Source organism: Pan paniscus, chromosome 4, assembly GCF_029289425.2.
Source record: "Pan paniscus chromosome 4, NHGRI_mPanPan1-v2.0_pri, whole genome shotgun sequence".
Lineage (NCBI taxonomy): Eukaryota > Metazoa > Chordata > Mammalia > Primates > Hominidae > Pan > Pan paniscus.
The window spans coordinates 31,751,477-31,768,812 of NC_073253.2; the positions used below are offsets into that span (position 1 = coordinate 31,751,477).

The 17,336-nt window shown below is 38.2% G+C and overlaps 1 protein-coding gene across 4 annotated transcripts in view; it reads right to left on the reverse strand.

The window, feature by feature from the left end:
* The window catches only part of VCAN (versican), a 110,897-nt gene that overhangs the window by 29,774 nt on the left and 63,787 nt on the right, over positions 1-17,336 (reverse strand). For 2 of the 4 annotated variants that reach the window (XM_008975779.6, XM_003822244.5), the window contains 3 exons: positions 10,254-15,515; positions 6,851-6,964; positions 4,405-4,518 (listed from right to left, as the gene is read on the reverse strand). In XM_008975779.6, coding sequence (XP_008974027.2) covers positions 4,405-4,518; positions 6,851-6,964; positions 10,254-15,515 — 5,490 coding nt within the window. Of the gene's footprint in view, positions 1-4,404; positions 4,519-6,850; positions 6,965-7,450; positions 7,557-10,253; positions 15,516-17,336 lie in introns of those variants that run through there. The other 2 variants (XR_008625354.2, XM_034959843.3) reach the window with 2 other exon arrangements.

Consider the following 17,336-nt stretch of genomic DNA (forward strand, 5'->3'; position numbering starts at 1 on the left):
CTTCATTGGCAATCTTCCCACAGAATTGCTCATCCACAGGTGGGGTTGACTTTCACAAAATACACCCCACGATTATATCGAAGTAGTTACATGTAAAAACTAACAAAACTGCAAAGTTTATAGAATTTCAGGCACCAACAAAACCTTCCAGATGACCTAATAAGTATCTCCCCCCACCCAAATTTGCTGATTAATAGAAGAAAACACAACCCTACTAAATTAAATAAATGTTTGCTTTATACGTTAGTTTTGGTGGCCAAATTGAAACTCAGATTGTCTCTTGACTCTTATTCCTGTTACTCCTCTTTCTATAACTGTGGGAAAGTATGAATTCTGAAAGATTTCATTTCTTTCCTGGCTTCAGTGATTAAAACCATACTCACACAACAGATGCAGCTTATCTGAGAGCAGTATTTATTTCAGTTTAGTCTATCAGGCCTGTTGTTTAGTTGCAGCCAGCTGACTAATTCTTTTGAGTAATGTGCACTGGAAGCTTTGCGTTTATTAAAGTGTTGTTTGGAGATCACCAAGTCTCATAGGAAAGGACTCAAGACACAGCTAGATGGTTTGGTATAAAAGTAGCACTCAGTGCCTCAAAATGAAGCAAATTTTGGCTACTTGGATGTAGTATTTCTGCTTTGGGGAAGTTCATTTGTAAGAATTTAGAAGTAAGGTGAGAGGGGTAGGAAGAACACAGCTCTTCCTATATGAGGGGGTTAGTTTACAGAGGAGGAGAATCAAAAAAATTTTTAGAACATTCTTACTGCCAAAGTAAATAATGTGATTTATAATGGCATAACTTTCCTTAACCATGGACATTAATTTAAGATACATGATGTAAAATTATGGAGGATCTTAACCCCTTGAATAATACATCAGAAAAAACTTTTCTACATACCCTTTTTTATCGGCTATTAACCCAATTGGTTTTAGTTTGGTTTCCCCTTTTTTGTCTTTTTTATTTTTTATTTTTTTTGTGGTGGAGTCTCGCTTTGTCACCCAAGCTGGAGTGCAGTGGCATGATCTTGGCTCACTGCAACCTCTGCTTCCCGGGTTCAAGCGAGTCTCCTGCCTCAGCCTCCCTAGTAGCTGGGACTACAGGCGTGCACCACCATGCCTGGCTAATTTTTGTATTTTTTGGTGGAGACAGGCTTTCACCATGTTGCCCAGGCTGGTCTTGAACACCTGACCTCAGGTGATCCACCTGCCTTGGCCTCCCAGAGTGCTGGGATTATAGGCGTGAGCTATCGCACCCAGCCCCTTTTTGTCTTCTAAATAGTTTATCATTAAGTATTTTTCCTCCTAAACAAGAAAACCCAGATGATCACAAAATTTAGATATGTGACCACTTCACTACTAACAGTGCCTGTCTCAGTTAGCAGATGCATACATTCCAATCAGAACACAGGTCCAAAAAATAGAGGCGGGGTTTCTGTTAAAACCAAACTGGGAAAATGCATTTATTTGTACTATCTAAATCATAGCTTCCCAATGATTATAAACATATCTGCAAAAACCACTTAGAGTGGTTTTTGTGTAAAAAAAAAAAATAAAGCCAACTATCCACATTGATTCACTTTTTTTTTTTTTTTTTTTTTTTGAGATGGAGTCTCACTCTTGTCACCCAGGCTGGAGTGCGGTGGCATGATCTCTGCTCACTGCAACCTCTGCCTCCCAGGTTCAAGCTATTCTCCTGCCTCTGCCTCCTGATTAGCTGAGATTACAGGCGCTGCCACCACACCCGGCTAATTTTTGTACTTTTAGTAGAGATGGGGTTTCACCATGTTGGCCAGGCTGGTCTCGAACTTCTGACCTCAGGTGATCCGCCCGCCTTGGCCTCCCAAAGTGCTGGGATTACAGGCGTAAGCCACCATGCCTGGCCACTTAAATTTTATTATTCATGAATTCAACAAATATGTAATGAAGGATCATTTGTCAAGCTGCATCTCCCAGGATGCTATTCTGATAGGAGATACTATTCATAGAAATAGTCTATTTGTTTTTTCAACCTTACCTAAAAATTATGTGAAACTCTTTTTATTTATTAAAAGGCAACCCTTGTGGATGACATTTTCTTAAAAATCATTCGATGCATGGAAAGACATCTTATGCTTTAAAACTCCTATAGGTTTTAAAGAGGTTACAAAAAAATAGGTTGTTTCAATGGGTTACAATACAAACCCAGATTCGTAGTGTGCACAGCTCCTGTTCATGAACATAGGAGGTGAAACTATCACAAACAATTTCACCAAAAATTTATTCTTTTGATGCTGTACAGGTAATGTTTTCAACCTCTCTGACATATAGCTGTCAAGTCCTAAGAAAGTGCCCATCCTCCACACTTCTCACTAGGCAAGCTGTATCACTGACTTTGGCTAGGGCAGTTTGTGCAGCCAGAACTGCCTCTCTACTGTTCCAATAGCCCTTTCTAGATTTTGTATCTGTAATTATTGCACCAAAATGTGTCCCCTATTTCGGAGTAACTGTGACTTGGGAAGTTACTAGTCAGAGAACAGAAAACGTCAGCTGAAGGAACACTGACACGGTCATCACCAAACTTTGGATAGAAAATTGTTTAGACAACAAAGCTGCTGTTAATGAAGAAAACATTTGTTCTTAGGCAACCTGAAAAGAGGAGAAAAAAATCTTTCAGTATCCTGGCAATAAATCACAGGAGCACAGCTGCACTGCATAAACAGACTGAGATCGATGTTTCTCAGCAAAAAAATGTGCATGAAAATCAAACTTGCTTGAAAATACAATAAAAAGTACCTGAAAGTCAGGTGGCACCAGAAATAAAATTAATTAACACTTTTTACTTTCAATATTCTTTTGAAAAGAAAGAGAAAAGGTCAATGGCACCAAAGTCCCTTCCAAAAATCTGTTGCCACTCAATCCATCAGATAAACATATAAATAAAGTGTTTATCTTTGAGAGTTACTTTAGAAGTGTGAAGATATTCAGAGAAACTTGGGCTGTAGAGTTAAGCCATTTAGGTTCACTTTTCCCATTGTACGATTTACTAGCTGTGTGACATTAAACACATCACTTTTTTTCTCTGAGCCTTAATTTCTAGCCCATTGAATGCATAGAAATGCTATGCCAACCAAATGAAACAATGTGCCAGGATGCATTTGATAGTCTGTAAAGAACTAAATTTTATTCTCTGCCAAGAGTTATGCTAAGTCACCAGGATCAGAGACTTTGTTTTGTTCATAGTTCTATCTCCAATGCCCAGAACAGTGCCTGGAAGACAGTAAATGCACGTTGAACAAACGATTTTTTGAATTGCTTCTTGTACTTGGAACTAACAGAAGCCAGAATCATGTTTAACATATTGGAATGTCTCAACTATCTCAGGCTTTTGTTTTCTTCAACAAATGCCATCTTTCTAATGTTTTTACTTTAAGAAGAGGATCTCGCTTGGTCTATCTTTATATTCAAAATCTAAAACAAACAGATTTACCCTATGCAATAAAAAAAGAAAAAACCCAACACCTAAAAATGTAGCCATCATCCATCCACTTGGAACAGCAATTCAATACATGCTCCTTTTGGATTTGCATTCATTGCAGTGACGTCCAGAGTAACACCATGAAGCAGAATGTGGGACCAGACCAATGTGCCTGAGTGTCTAATGCATTTTCAGTTTGTCTGGTGGAATGGAAGTTTGGCACTGAACACTTTTATCAAAGCCAAACCACTGTATGAGTTTAAGTAGAGGAAATCGACATTCCAAAGCTGAGCGTGCTTAGCATGCAATCTGTTTCTTATTGATGGACCAAGAAATGCTCCCATTAACCACCTAAAATACACTCTCAGGTTGGCCGTAAAAATGCAAATTACAGGGATCATGAGATTCAAGCCATCATGAACATAGGGCTTTCTTTCATTCAGAAAAAGTCAATCCTTCTTTAGTAGGAAAATTTCCTGGTGAGCAGATTCACAATATCTTCTACTTAGCATGTGCCAAAGCAAATGTATTCTAACAACTATATCAACTCATTCTCCAGATATGATTGACTATGAAAAATAAGTCCATTGAGTCTCAAGTGCTTAGGAGGAGAAAATAAAAACAGCTAATATTGAATTCAGTACTCCTTCGTACATGAGCCACAGTAAGGTCAGTGCTTAGTTTGTCCCCAAGAAAAATACATATGATAATATTCCTTTTATTGGCTGGATGTCTTTAAATTCGGCTCAGTTTGCCTGCCTGCAATTCCAATCTATCAGCTAAACAACCATAATCAAGTCAACACTATGATTCAGATGTTTTGAGCTATCCCTGAATAAGGAAACCTAAGGAAATGTGAATTTCCACTGCAGGAAAGATTATGCATTGAGGCCAAAATTGCTAAAAAAAATCAATAATGTTCATCATACAAATGCTGCAATAGCTCTTACCTTGCTCACAAAGTGCACCAACATAACTTGGAAGGCAGAGGCACCTGAATGTGTTAAAACCATCAACACAAGTGGCTCCATTACGACAGGGATTAGAGTGACATTCATCAAAATCTGAAACAAAATAGTAAAAGCTCACAAAATACTTTCAAAAAGTATCAAAGAATTCCATTTAGTGTGAGGTTGCAAGATAACATACAAGACAGCCAGTTAAATTTGAATTTCAGATTTTAAAAAAAGTATAATTTGTTAGCATAAGTATGTCCGTGCTATATTTAGGGCAAACCTATACTATAAAGTTATTTCGTTTTTACTTGAAACTCAAATATAAGTGGCCATCCTGAATTGTTATTTCCTAAATTTGGCAACCCTAAGAAAATGTCAAAGGTATTCAGAGTAGGGCCATTGTCTCCATTGCCGATAAATGAATCAGATAAGCCCTAAAACGAATGAAGAATCAACACCCCCAGCCTTCCCACCTCCAATCATGGCTCATCCTCTGATTACCTCACACATGGACTACTCAAAGTATCTAACTGGCCTCACCATCCCTAGGCCCTTTCCTCTCCAATATATCCATCACTCTGCTAAATGTCATCTTTTTTAGACACAGTCATGATAATTTTATTCTTTTACTTCCAAACATTCCATGGATCCCAATTGCCCAGGGCAGCAGTCTTCAACGTGAGCTCCCTGGACCACAAACAACATCAGCATCACCTAAGAATGTTAAAAATCCACAATTCCAATTCCACCCCAAATCTACTGAATCACATACTTTGAGGTGGAGACAACAATCTGTTTTACCAGCCCTCTGATGCATGCTAAGGTCTCAGAATCACTTGACTAGAGTGTGAAGTAACACTATTCAGTATCCTGAACTCAGGACCTTCTTAGACCGTCAGGGCTTTCTAGACCCAACCTGCCTTCTGGTACTGTCTCCCAATACATCTCCCTCTCCCAAACTCCTAAGTAGGCATACCTGGATCGAGGCTGTCATTCAAATGCCTTCTGTAGTTTTTGGCCTCTGTGCTTTTGTTTGTTGTGTCCATATCTCCCTCCACCACCTGTCAAATCTTCCCAACTTTAAAATCTATGTCAAATAAAATCTTTCTACACAGATTCTAATCTTTCTACATATGATCTCCCCTGATGAAATTAGTGACTTTATTTCCATAGCATTTTGCAATTACACTAAAAATTTAATGTTTAAGAATATTTTTAAATGAATATACAAAGCAAGTTAAATTTCTTAGTCATATAATGTATTCTTACCAAAAGAAATGGTCTTAGTAACCATGATATTATATAGTAATAATACCAAACATGTTTATGGTGCTTGCTGAGTGCCAGACACTTTGTCACCCAGCCTGGAGTGCGGTAGCGTGAACACGGCTCACTGCAGCCTCGACCTTCTGGGCTTAAGCAATCTTTCCACCTGTCTCCCAAGTAGCTGGGACTACAGGCACGGTTAATTTTTTTTTTTTTTTTTTTTTTTTGCAGAGGTGAGGTTCTGCCATGTTGCCCAGGCTGGTCTCGAACTTCTGGGATCAAGCGATTCGCCCACCTCGCCCTCCCAAAGTGCTGGGGTTATAGGCTTGAACCACCGCGCTGGCCTCGTTGACTTTTTTTTTTAAAGTACTCTTTTAATATGAATGTTGGGATTGTATCGCAATATTGATGTATAATTTAAAGTGTTATTGGTGAGCTTTCTTTACTCAATCATTGTAAGCAAATTAAGCAAACCTTCATGATATCTCTAAAAGGGACATCCGGACAACATATTTCATCATTCTTTTCTCAGAAGTGAGGTCCATATGAAGCCAAATCAACACTGGTGCCTTTTTTTTTTTTCTTTAAAGAGAAGGATGCCTAAATAAGAATATGGGAGTGTGAGGGTCAATTATATTCCTTGGAACCAAAAGAGAGGCAGGGAACAGCAATTGCACAGCTCCCTGAGGCAGAGGCACGTTGGGCTGGTTGCTGGGAGTCAGGGAAGGGTCTTTCCCATTCCAAATGAGAAGAAAAATTATCCCAAAACTAAGGACAAAGCTCTCTAACTTTTATTATTTTCCTAATTTTTAAGTCTAGCTTTCTAAAAAGATTTTTATACTGAAATTGATTTTTATTTATATGCAGATTTGGGGGATAGATGTACACTTTTGTTAATATTTATGCATTTTTACATTTGTAAATTCTACCTATAAAAAACACAAGAAGACTCAGCAGGCCTCACTGAGTCTTGGGTATGTTAACAGAATTCACTGAATATCTGTACCCATTTTCCAGCCCCTAGTTAATTACCCTCAGATTTTAACTTCATTTAACATATAATTAGTCTTCATATGGGTTTCTCTGAAATCTCTGATTGATTCAACAACATAAATTCTCCCCCAATATATCTTCCGTGAAAGAACTGCAACTTTTCAGCCAAGTACCATCTTACCAAGTTCACACTGGTCTCCGCTGTATCCTGGCACACAGGTGCATACATAGGAAGTTTCAGTAGGATAACAGGTGCCTCCGTTAAGGCACGGGTTCATTTTGCAGCGATCAGGTCCTACCATATTCAGGAAAGTAAGAAAAGCAGTTAGGCTCGTCTCTAATGTTTACGTGTATTTTAGCATAAAACGCCCCATATTGCTACCATATTATAGGCTTTACCATAGCAATTTAGAGTTACTACATATAAAAATTAACGCTAACTTTACTCTCTGGAGTGTTTCTTGGCATTATAACTAATTGTTACAAATTGCATCTATTCATTTCTGGGATTCAATCACGATTACTCTTAAATGATATTTTTTGTACTGTATCTGGCAACTAATATATTCTACTGCAGATTTAGTTGGCATGATAATGGCAATTGATTTTAGTCAAAAATGATTACACATTGAATCACATTGTACACATTGATTACACAGTGAATGGAAAATGTATTCTTTTAAATGGGGTTAGTTCATGTGAAATGGCTGGATACACAGAACATGCATTCTTTTTAGCAGGTTGGCTTGTTATCATCATTTGAATTATTATTGCCTTTTACCACTTAATGCTCAGAAACTGTTTTTCTTCGAAAGTGTGCACTGAAGTCTCTTCTGCTACATTAACATGCTTTTTCCAAAAACACGTTCCAAATGTACTCCTTTAAACTATACTTGAAGAAAAGCAACACATGGATTAAACTCTACTGTAGAAAAACAAACCCGAATACAAAAACCTCACCTAAAATGAAACCCCAAGTTTTTATTATAATTTTCTTATTAAAATACAAATAAAACCGACACTCCTGGGAGATAAATATGAAGGCCGAAGACATAAATTTATGAGGACAAACAGTTTAAATATAGTTTCTAAGTGCAAACACTTTTACACCACTTGAAGCATATATTTTATATTGCAATATTGCTTGGATAAGTGTATTTTCATTGAGTTTATACTTATTCTTTGTATATTGTTTCAGACTTGCTTACATTTCTAAATCTTCAAAGATCCAAATGAGAGTTGAAAGTTTTACAAAATAATTGAAATAAAATAGATTATCTATGGAATACACCCATACTTTCAAGAATCTTAAGTCCTGAAACCCTGAAATAATTACACATAAAAGAAGAAAGATGTCTAACTTCTTATGAAACATTAGCTTAAAGAATATCAGGATAAACAAGGTACTGCTATAAAAGATAACTGAGACTTCCCCACACCAGAAAGTCAAACTCAAACTTTCTGAGTGTTAAGTAAATTCTGAATGACTATAAACCTGGATAGGTACACATTCCCATGTTTGGGATTCACGTTAAAATTAGGTTAATTCAGATGAGTACATCAACTTCTCCAAAAACTCCCCCGAGTTTTCTAAGACACTTTTTCCTATAGTTCCAAAACTATTTGAAATCTCCCTAACAATTTTAGCTTTCTGAATTTTAAAGTACAAGTACGCTCGCTGCCAGGATGACAAGGCTGCAGTTAACACACGCCATAGCCACATGCTGCCCTCTGTGCTGAATCCAAATGACACTAGGTGAAAGTGCTTTATCAGACTGTGATGTGCCACACAAATGTGAAGAAGTACTATTACTATTCCTACCACTGACACTAGACACCATGCTGAGACCATGAAACAAGGACTGAGTGAGTGAGTCTTCCTGTGAACTGGAAGTCGTTCCAATTAACAGGAAACTTCAGTTTTTATGAATGTTATTCTCCCCTAAACAGTTCATATTAACCTCTGAAAGTCGAATCTGCAACAGATAGACCAGGTAATCCCATATGAGCTGCTGTTTACTGAATTAAGCTAAAGTGACCATTTGTTTTGCAATGAAGACGCAAACTATAAATCTTGGTAAATATTGTAAACTGGATAATTGGTACATATTTCTCATTCATCAAACTTAACTCTATATGTACCTAGTTATTACCAGTTATTTTTACATCATATTTTTAACAAACTGAAGCATATTAAACTAAATTAAAAAACAATAAATATTAGCCAAATTACTAGATTATCATTTACAGATTTAACACACAGTGATAACAAAAAACCCAATGTCAACTACCTTTGATCAATTTTCCTCAAAATATTTCAAGCCATTTATTAAAAATTGTACTTTCTATTTTACTCTTTCTGAAGCACATCAAAATAAAGCATTGGTGGCACAAAAGGTAATATTGATATGATCAGAAGAATAATTTTAACGATAGTCACGGCATAAAACATATTAATTAAAGTAAAACATATATTTTCAACCAAGACAGACATTAAAGTACTGATTTTTCTTCCTCTTTTTCCAGGTAGCAGCTAGGTGGTGATGTCTATTTGTGGATTCCACTGACATTGTTAATTTAAATAATAACATTATGGGAAAACACCATTAGAGCTGATTTCTTAACATTCTCAGGCTAGATTAAGAGGAAAATAAATTCTACAAAGTAAATATTCCAAGATTCCTGGTTCATATATTATTCAATATCAATTGTTTATTTTTATACTATACTGAAACCAGCAAAGAGCAGTGAAAAGACTATGGACTTTAGAGTGGAGCTAAGCTGGGTTCAAATCCTACTTTTACCACAATGTGGCTGTGCCACCTTGGGCAAGTTGCTGAACCTCTCTGAACCTTCACCTCTTACCCTTTCACACAGGGCTTTTATAGCCTTTTCATGACAATCAGAAGAGATGGCTTATATGAATCAGTATCAAATTCATGCTTTCCATACATTCAGTAAATACACAGAAAACTTCTCTCAACAGGCAGTATGTTTATATAATAAATGACTACTCACTACTGGTAGGCACTGTGTTTGATGCATTATGTAGACTGTCTTAAATAAGGACATTGCATATAAGTATGAGCTGATATTGATACTGCACAAACTCTGAGATAATTATTAGAGCTATGTACTACTCTCAAATGTTAAAGGCCTGACAGATTTTGATACTGCACCAATAGCATCCATCAATGGGAGGGTTTTTAAAAATAGGACTTTTTTTCTACTTTTAAACCTAACATGGATAACTATGAGACATATGACAAAGCAATACTCTAGTTGTGAGTAAAAACAAATTGAATTTTTATAACATTAATTTCATCTTTTCCATGTTGTAATTGTATATTATTTCTAAAACCCAGAAAAATACAAAGTCTACTTGTAAAGTCCAAAACTAATCTATACTTACTGTCATTTCATCTCATTATGAACTCAATACTGTGGCCTGGCCTGCTGTTATGTGAATAATATGGAACTCTCCATTGATTTAACATCACAATAGAAATTACATACATATAAACGTTAGCACCAAGGGACTGTTTCCAGGTTTGGAAACAGATTTATCAATGTTGTGATCTTACCTGGTAAATAGATTGCCGTGCCTTCCACTGACTCTTCATTAATGCCAATCAGGAAATCTGTTTCATTAGAAGTCTCCAGAAGGGAAAATGGTGGTGTTGCAACCTCAGTATTAAATTCCACAGGGCTTACTGTTGTCTGATTATTGGAATCAAGAATTCTCGCTGCCACTTGCTGTTCTGATGCTGCTATTGTGGAATCCTGCCCTCTGATTAAAGCTGCTTGAGTTTCAGGGTTTATTTCTGGAGAAGAAGAAAGCGTGGGCCTCTCAGAAGTCTGTGGACTCAGCCAAGGCACCACACCTGCCTCGACCCCATAGGTGGCAGAAGCAGAAGTAGAGTGTGGCCACTGTGTAGCACCTTCTAATTCAATTTCATCGGCAGTTGTAATAACAGTTCCAGCCTCAGGTGTTTTAATGGTGGGAAACATCTTGATTGCTTCTCCAGAAACTTGACCATCGGTTTTGTTTTGGAAATCTTGGAGAATCTCAGTTCCTTCCACAGCAATAAGTTCTGTGGGAGAAGCTTCCATTTCTTCTAATAACTCAGGTTTACCATCATCTTCTGAAGGTTCTAATTTTGTGTCAGGAGATAAAGAGGGAGGCTCAGTTATGTGAAGGTATTCCTCACTTGATGGTTTGAAAGTCGCTTCAATATTTACATGAATTTCCTTAAAAGAATCCTGTGGGGACATTACAGATGAGCCGACGTCTATTCCTGGCAGAGCACTGGGCTGGGGGATCTCTGTGTGTCCAGAGGCTTCACTGCCTGAGTAGATAGTGAGGGGAGATGATGGTGTCTGAGAAGACAACTTCGCAAATGTTGAAACTGCTAATGTTGTATCAGTGTAATATGGGGGATTGGATCCTTCCATCACATCAGGCACCTCTGTTAAACTCTGATCCATAAGGTGGGTAGTAGCAATACTTAGATAGGGAGTATGGTCTACTAATGCCTCCTCAGCTCCTGAAGAGAATTCTGGCTGAAAAGAAGGACCAGCATGTTTTTTGTCTTCATACTCCTCCTGAGTCCTTTCAAATTGGCCCAATGTTGGTATTATTTCACTTTGGTCTGCAATAGCTTGACCATCAGACAAAGTGCTTGATTCAAACATGTCATCCAGGGCTTTTGCTTCAGCTTTTATTCCTTCAATCTCTGGAATAACTGTGGCAGACTTATGAGGAATTGGTAGGGATGTTGCCGTGGGAAGTAAAACGTCTAATTCTGTTTCTGTGCTAGGAGCAGGGATCCCAGTTGTGAAGTTAAAGCCCATGTGATCTAGTTGGCTTCTATCTTCATAAGTCATTGATTCATCATGTGTTGCCTGAGTGTAGCTAGCCAGAACATCAGCAGAGCCCTCAAATGTTTCCTCAGTTAAAGAAAGGTTGACAGCTGCCTCATAGATCTCTTGAACTTGAGTGCTGTCGTCATTACTTTCATCATTACTGTCATGTGGTTCTGATGGTACCTCTGTATCTATATCTGTTTGCATTCCAAGAATGTCTTCATACACAGGTTTAGTATGATCAATATCTATGATAGTATTTTTATCCGATGTCAGCTCAGGTAGAATTTCAAGGATGGTACTCTCTGTAATTGTCAATATTAAATCCTTGTCCTCTTTGTCCAGGTCTATGATAATATTTTCAGTGGGTTTTTTTCTGTTAGGTTTTAAGGTGGAATCCTCGAATTCCCTGAAACGGTCTCGGAAACTACCGTCTGTGGACCTCTCATATGACACTGTATTTGACAGTGTGCTAGTTGGATCAGGGGAGCTTTTGTTCTGCTCTGAATGAAGAGGCAGCATCACTGAAACTGTTGGGAATCCATCAGCAGTAACAGCTTTAGCGCTTGGCACCTCAGGATGTCTTTCCAGGGACCCATCAGAAACAAATGTGGTGCTGCTTTCTTGTCTGGTTGCCTGAGTAGTTGCAGAAGTGTGAAATGAATCAACAATATCCACTTCTCCAGATCCTTCTCCAGAAGGTTCATAATACAAGTCAGATGGTTTTGGTGCTGATGTATCAAATTCTTTGGCCATTTCAAAACCATAAGCTCTAGCCAGAAAATCAGTAGACGAGGCTGTTGTTTCGTTAATTTCTGCTGTTGAAGAATTCTTGTTAGAGTCTTGTTCAGTTATGGTTTGTGGTCTACTAGTCTGGATTTCTTCTGCCCACCTGAGAGTCTGATTTTGAGGATGTCCGATGTCCGTGGAGAAAGGGAGAGGTGCCACCGTGGGTCCTTCTGCTCCAGTGTCACTTAAAATTTCTATTAAGGTTGTGCTGGTTACTGACCCACTACCTTCAAAGATGTCTGTTTGAGATACGAGTGGTCCAACTTCTTTTGCCACATTTTCCATTCTGTTAGAGTCTTCAATTTTGTCACTTGAGGTACTTTCCACTTGAGAAGTGTGGGGATATAATGTGTTATTGATTTGTTCCACTTCAGTAAAATTCACTGACTCTGTTGGTAGAGTAGGTAAAACTTCTTCTCCTGATCCCAGTCCAGAGAATAAGAGCTCAGTATCTGACTCTTGAATTGTTGGTCTCATGCCTTTGGGAAAATGTTTTGTACTTTCTTCCTTTTTGATTGGTGAATCTGTGACTACATGTTCAGCTGGTATAGATTCAGTTACTAATGCAGTAGCTAAGAAAAAATGTGACTTTTCAGTAGCTTCAGGGAGAGTTGTGTAAGATTCCAAGCCATTTGCATCTGGATCTGGAGTAGACATGTTAACTAAAGAAGTGTCTTCCTCCTTCATTTCTTTATCATGACTGTAAGTTTTCTTTGTTGTTAGTACAGAATAATCTGTGGTTTTGAGTTCAGTTTCAGTAAATGTCTGTGAATCAAAGATTGTTTGTTCTGTTGCAGGAGAGTTTTGAGGGGATTCAAATGACTTTTCTTCTTGAATTTGTTCCTCTGATGTTGTTTCACTTTCAATTTCTTGTCTTACAGGGTTGACTTCTTGCCTAGACCATAATTTGGCTGGCTCTATAGTTTGGGGAAAGTTTGTTGAAACTGTGCCACTGACCTTTACTTCCTCCTTCTCTACTGGAGCTTTCGTACCTTCCACTTCTGCTGTTGGTAAAATGGTGGATCTTCTATCAATTTCATTGACAGTACCCACTTCTCCCAATCCTTCATCAATAATGGAGGAAGCTGTACCAGAAAACTTTCGCACAGCACTGGGAAGCACTGGAACAACAGAGCTGCTGACTGTGACCAGTTGCTCACCTGAGCCCTCAGCTGAGGATGTAAACTCTTCCCAGGGGAAGGCTGAAGTGCTGACCATGGTGCTACTGGGTCCTTCTGAGTCAGATATGTGGCTGATGTGAACTGAAGTAGGTACTGTAGATGGTGAAGTCTGGGTGTCCCTAAATGCTGCATCTCCAGAGCCTTCCGTCATTACCGTTTCTTCTTTTGCTATGGGATGAGACACTGTTGAGTATTCTCTAAAGTCACCACTGAAATCTTCCTCCAAAGGAAAACCTGTGGAAAAGCCCCTTATTTCTGCCCCATAATTTGGTTCTTCTAATCGCTCTGAAATCACTATTTCCCTGGATGTTTGGGTTATATTTTCAGCAACTTCTCTGTCCATTACTGTACTCAAAACCAGTCCTGTTGGCTCAGTGGAGAATGTAGTTTCCACATGCGGAGACAAAGTGCCAGCTGCTTCCTTTTCAGCTTGAATTTCATACTCTAAGTTTAATGAAAATGAAGAAACAGTGGTGGTTTCTGGGTCGGCAGCAGCTTCTCCAGAGCCCTGCTCCATAAAGACAGAGGCAGGACTACGTGGGAGAGTGGTCAGCCCTTCCTGAACCCCAGGTTGATGGACACTGCTGTGCTCAGTGGTCTGTGCCCCCAAATTTTCTAATGTATTTGTTTCTGTAAAGACAGGAGTAGAATCTGTCATTTCCCTTTCGGACTGTGTTGGTGTTGTCAAGGACATAAAACTTTTCCTGGTACCTGAATCACTAGATGTAGCTACATTTGGACTTTCTAATTCAAAGGGTAAAATTAATTGATCCGATCTCTGTGTAGATGAATATACCTCAACTGTAGAAGCCGTACCTGTAGTTCCCTCCTCCTCCTTCCTTTTCTTTTCCTCAACAGAGGTACTGGAAATCCACTCAGAAGTGTCTGTTTCACTTACAAACTTGGTAGGCACCACTTTTGCAGAAGTTTGTTCAGAAACTGGATAAATGGTGGTTGCAGGAACCTCAAAAAAGCTTTCTGTGATTATCCTGCTAGTGTCTAAAGTAATGAGTGTATCAGTAGTATTTCTCTGTGATAAATCAGTTACCATGGTGAACATTGTATCTTCATCTTCTTCTGCTTCTCCAGAGCCTTCTGTAATTGGAATCGAAGAACTCCCTGAGAGCTCTACAACTTGTCTAGGAGTTGCTTCTACCCAGCTTTCTTTGGTAGACAACAGGTCATCTGGCCAAGGATTTCCTATTAGGGTAACTGCTTCTTCCTCTGAAACATATGCTGATGCAGAACTTGGAACTATAGTGGGAGTGTATGTGACAGAAGTACTTTTTTCTACCTCTTCACCAAATGTTACTTCTGTAGCCCTTGCAAAGGCTATTTTCTGAGATTCTTGGTCAATGGCAATCTCTCCTGAAGACTCTTCAGGAAACAGAGATACAGGTTCAGTATGTTCACGTCCCTGATGACCAACTTCAGTATCTCTCTCTGTGACTGATTCTGCCCCTTTTTTGGCTGTTCCACTTTCAAATTCCTCATGGAATGGGACTGTGGGGAAAACATCAGGCTCACCACCTGAAAAATGTTCTGATGTTTCAGGGTAAGTCTCAGGCTTCCATGTAATTTCAAGAGACTCAGTTGTTTCTGTAGATTCATTAGGTTGCACAGCAGTAGACAATTCCGTTTTGGCTATTACAAATGGATGAGTATCACTTTCGGAGCTGTCCGAGAAATTTTGAGAAGGTGCAACACTTTCAAACTGGCCACGCCTAGCTTCTGCAGCTTCTGGGTCCTTGGGCACAGTGGTAACGAGATGCTTCCCATTTATGTACTGCACAGATGGGGTGGTTGTCACATCAGTAGCATTTGCACACTCTTCTTCTTCTTCTTCATTTTCTTCACTGTGGTATAGGTCTATTTCAATTATGTCAGGGAATTCAGGTAAAATTTCAGCCATTAGATCATGCACTGGATCTGTTTCTTCACTACAAGGTTCATCTTCTTTAGATTCTGAATCTATTGGATGACCAATTACACTCAAATCACTCATTCGACCTGAAAAAAACAGAGTTTTCACAATACTTAAATAGAAAATTTGGCAGTGTATGACAGAAGAAATTGATAGCAAGGCTGGTCACACCCACACACACAAAGAAGGATTCAAATCTTTTCATAATAAGTGCAATCACCCTCTTATATGGTTCTCGGTCTTCAAATTTACTGTTTTTGTATTAACAATAAGAAAAATGAATTCAATTTAACATTATTAAAACAGGTTATAAAGACTCATCAACACATTTAAGAAAACAACATAGTCCTTAAAATGAAGCAAGGAATCACATATACAATGTAATCTTGAAGTGCAGGAATTCATCTTTGTGTGAGCTGCAAAAAGAGTAAAATTAAGACTATTTCATATAAAAACAATTTAAAAATTAAAAATTGAGGCCATATCATATAGAATTAATTACTTTTTCTATAGCTCTATTTCTATATATGATCTATATAGAAAAAGTAATTGTCCTTTATGTAAGGGAATAATTTATACACTCTCTATTCAATAAGAAAATGAGAAGAGATTCCTTCTGGCCCCTTTATAATCTGTTCTAGAGCAGACTGTTTTATGGAAAAACAAGAGAGCTTTATTTATAGCCCTTTTACATTGCAATGGCATCCTCTAGCTACTGTGGCACTGAGACATGAGCTTAACCACATCCCATGCACAAGAGTGGGAAGCTCTGGATAGGCGGGCTCTATTGGAAATAGCTCACTGAAAGGACCAGAAAGAGCCTTCCACACCTATAGACCTTTATCCTTCCTGGGATGTGACCCAGATTAGGCTGATTTTAGTTCTTGTCATTAACATCTTCTCAAAGAAAGTTCAGGAGTCCTATCTAAATATTCTAACTAGCATTCTTCGAAAAGTACGTATCATCAGAATATTTCCCAGATTGTAAATTGCCATATGGTACCAACCACTAAGCTCAATGGCCTTTTCTGCTATCAGAAATACATCAGCAAAGCTCCTTGTCTTGGGCACTAGGAAAGAGGAAATTCTGAGGCCTCATCATAGAGGCATTCAACTGTCCTAGAACAGGGTCCTGCCACTGCAGCTGCCTTACTTTCAGTGACAAAGCAGTATGAAAATGTGCCTGTGGATATACTGACCCATAAAGAAGACAAAGAATTTACACACTACTCACCACCCTGCCCATAGGAATAATACTACAGAATGAGTTTTCAAACTATCCCCAATCTATAACACACATGCATAGGCCAAACCTGAGAAGTGTTTAGGAGAAATCATTATGACGGAGCCAACCCTGCTTCCCAACCTATCATCTAAAGGGGAGAAAACAACTGTTTTCTCCTGAATTGTTCCTGTTGCAAGAAGCTATTTCCTTCTATGTATAGAAGAAACAATATCTAGCTTTTGCTGTTTCATCAGAGAAGAAAAAACCCTATTGAAGAGGAATCAGTGTTGCTTATATTCTAATCTATTTTATGAATCAAGACAAATATAGAAGTGTAGGAACTACCAAGACAAATTCCACAGAAGCTCCTTGAATTTTTTTTAAATTAAAAAACCCAGACAATAAGACTTTTATGTAATGCGAAGACATATACATTTATCCCTTTTATTCTAATAGAAACAAGAAAGAAAACTCTCTTTTCTATCCCACCACATCTTCACTAAATTATTTCACTAAAATACTTCTGTGTAGGACTGGGTTATTCTTATCCTAACTAAACACCCTTCCTATTGAAATTTTACACACTACAGTTCATTTCTTCTCTCTGCATTCCATTCCATTCTGTATATTCAGCTTTTCAACTACTTAAACTACAGCATATGGGTATTCAAATAAATGAGAA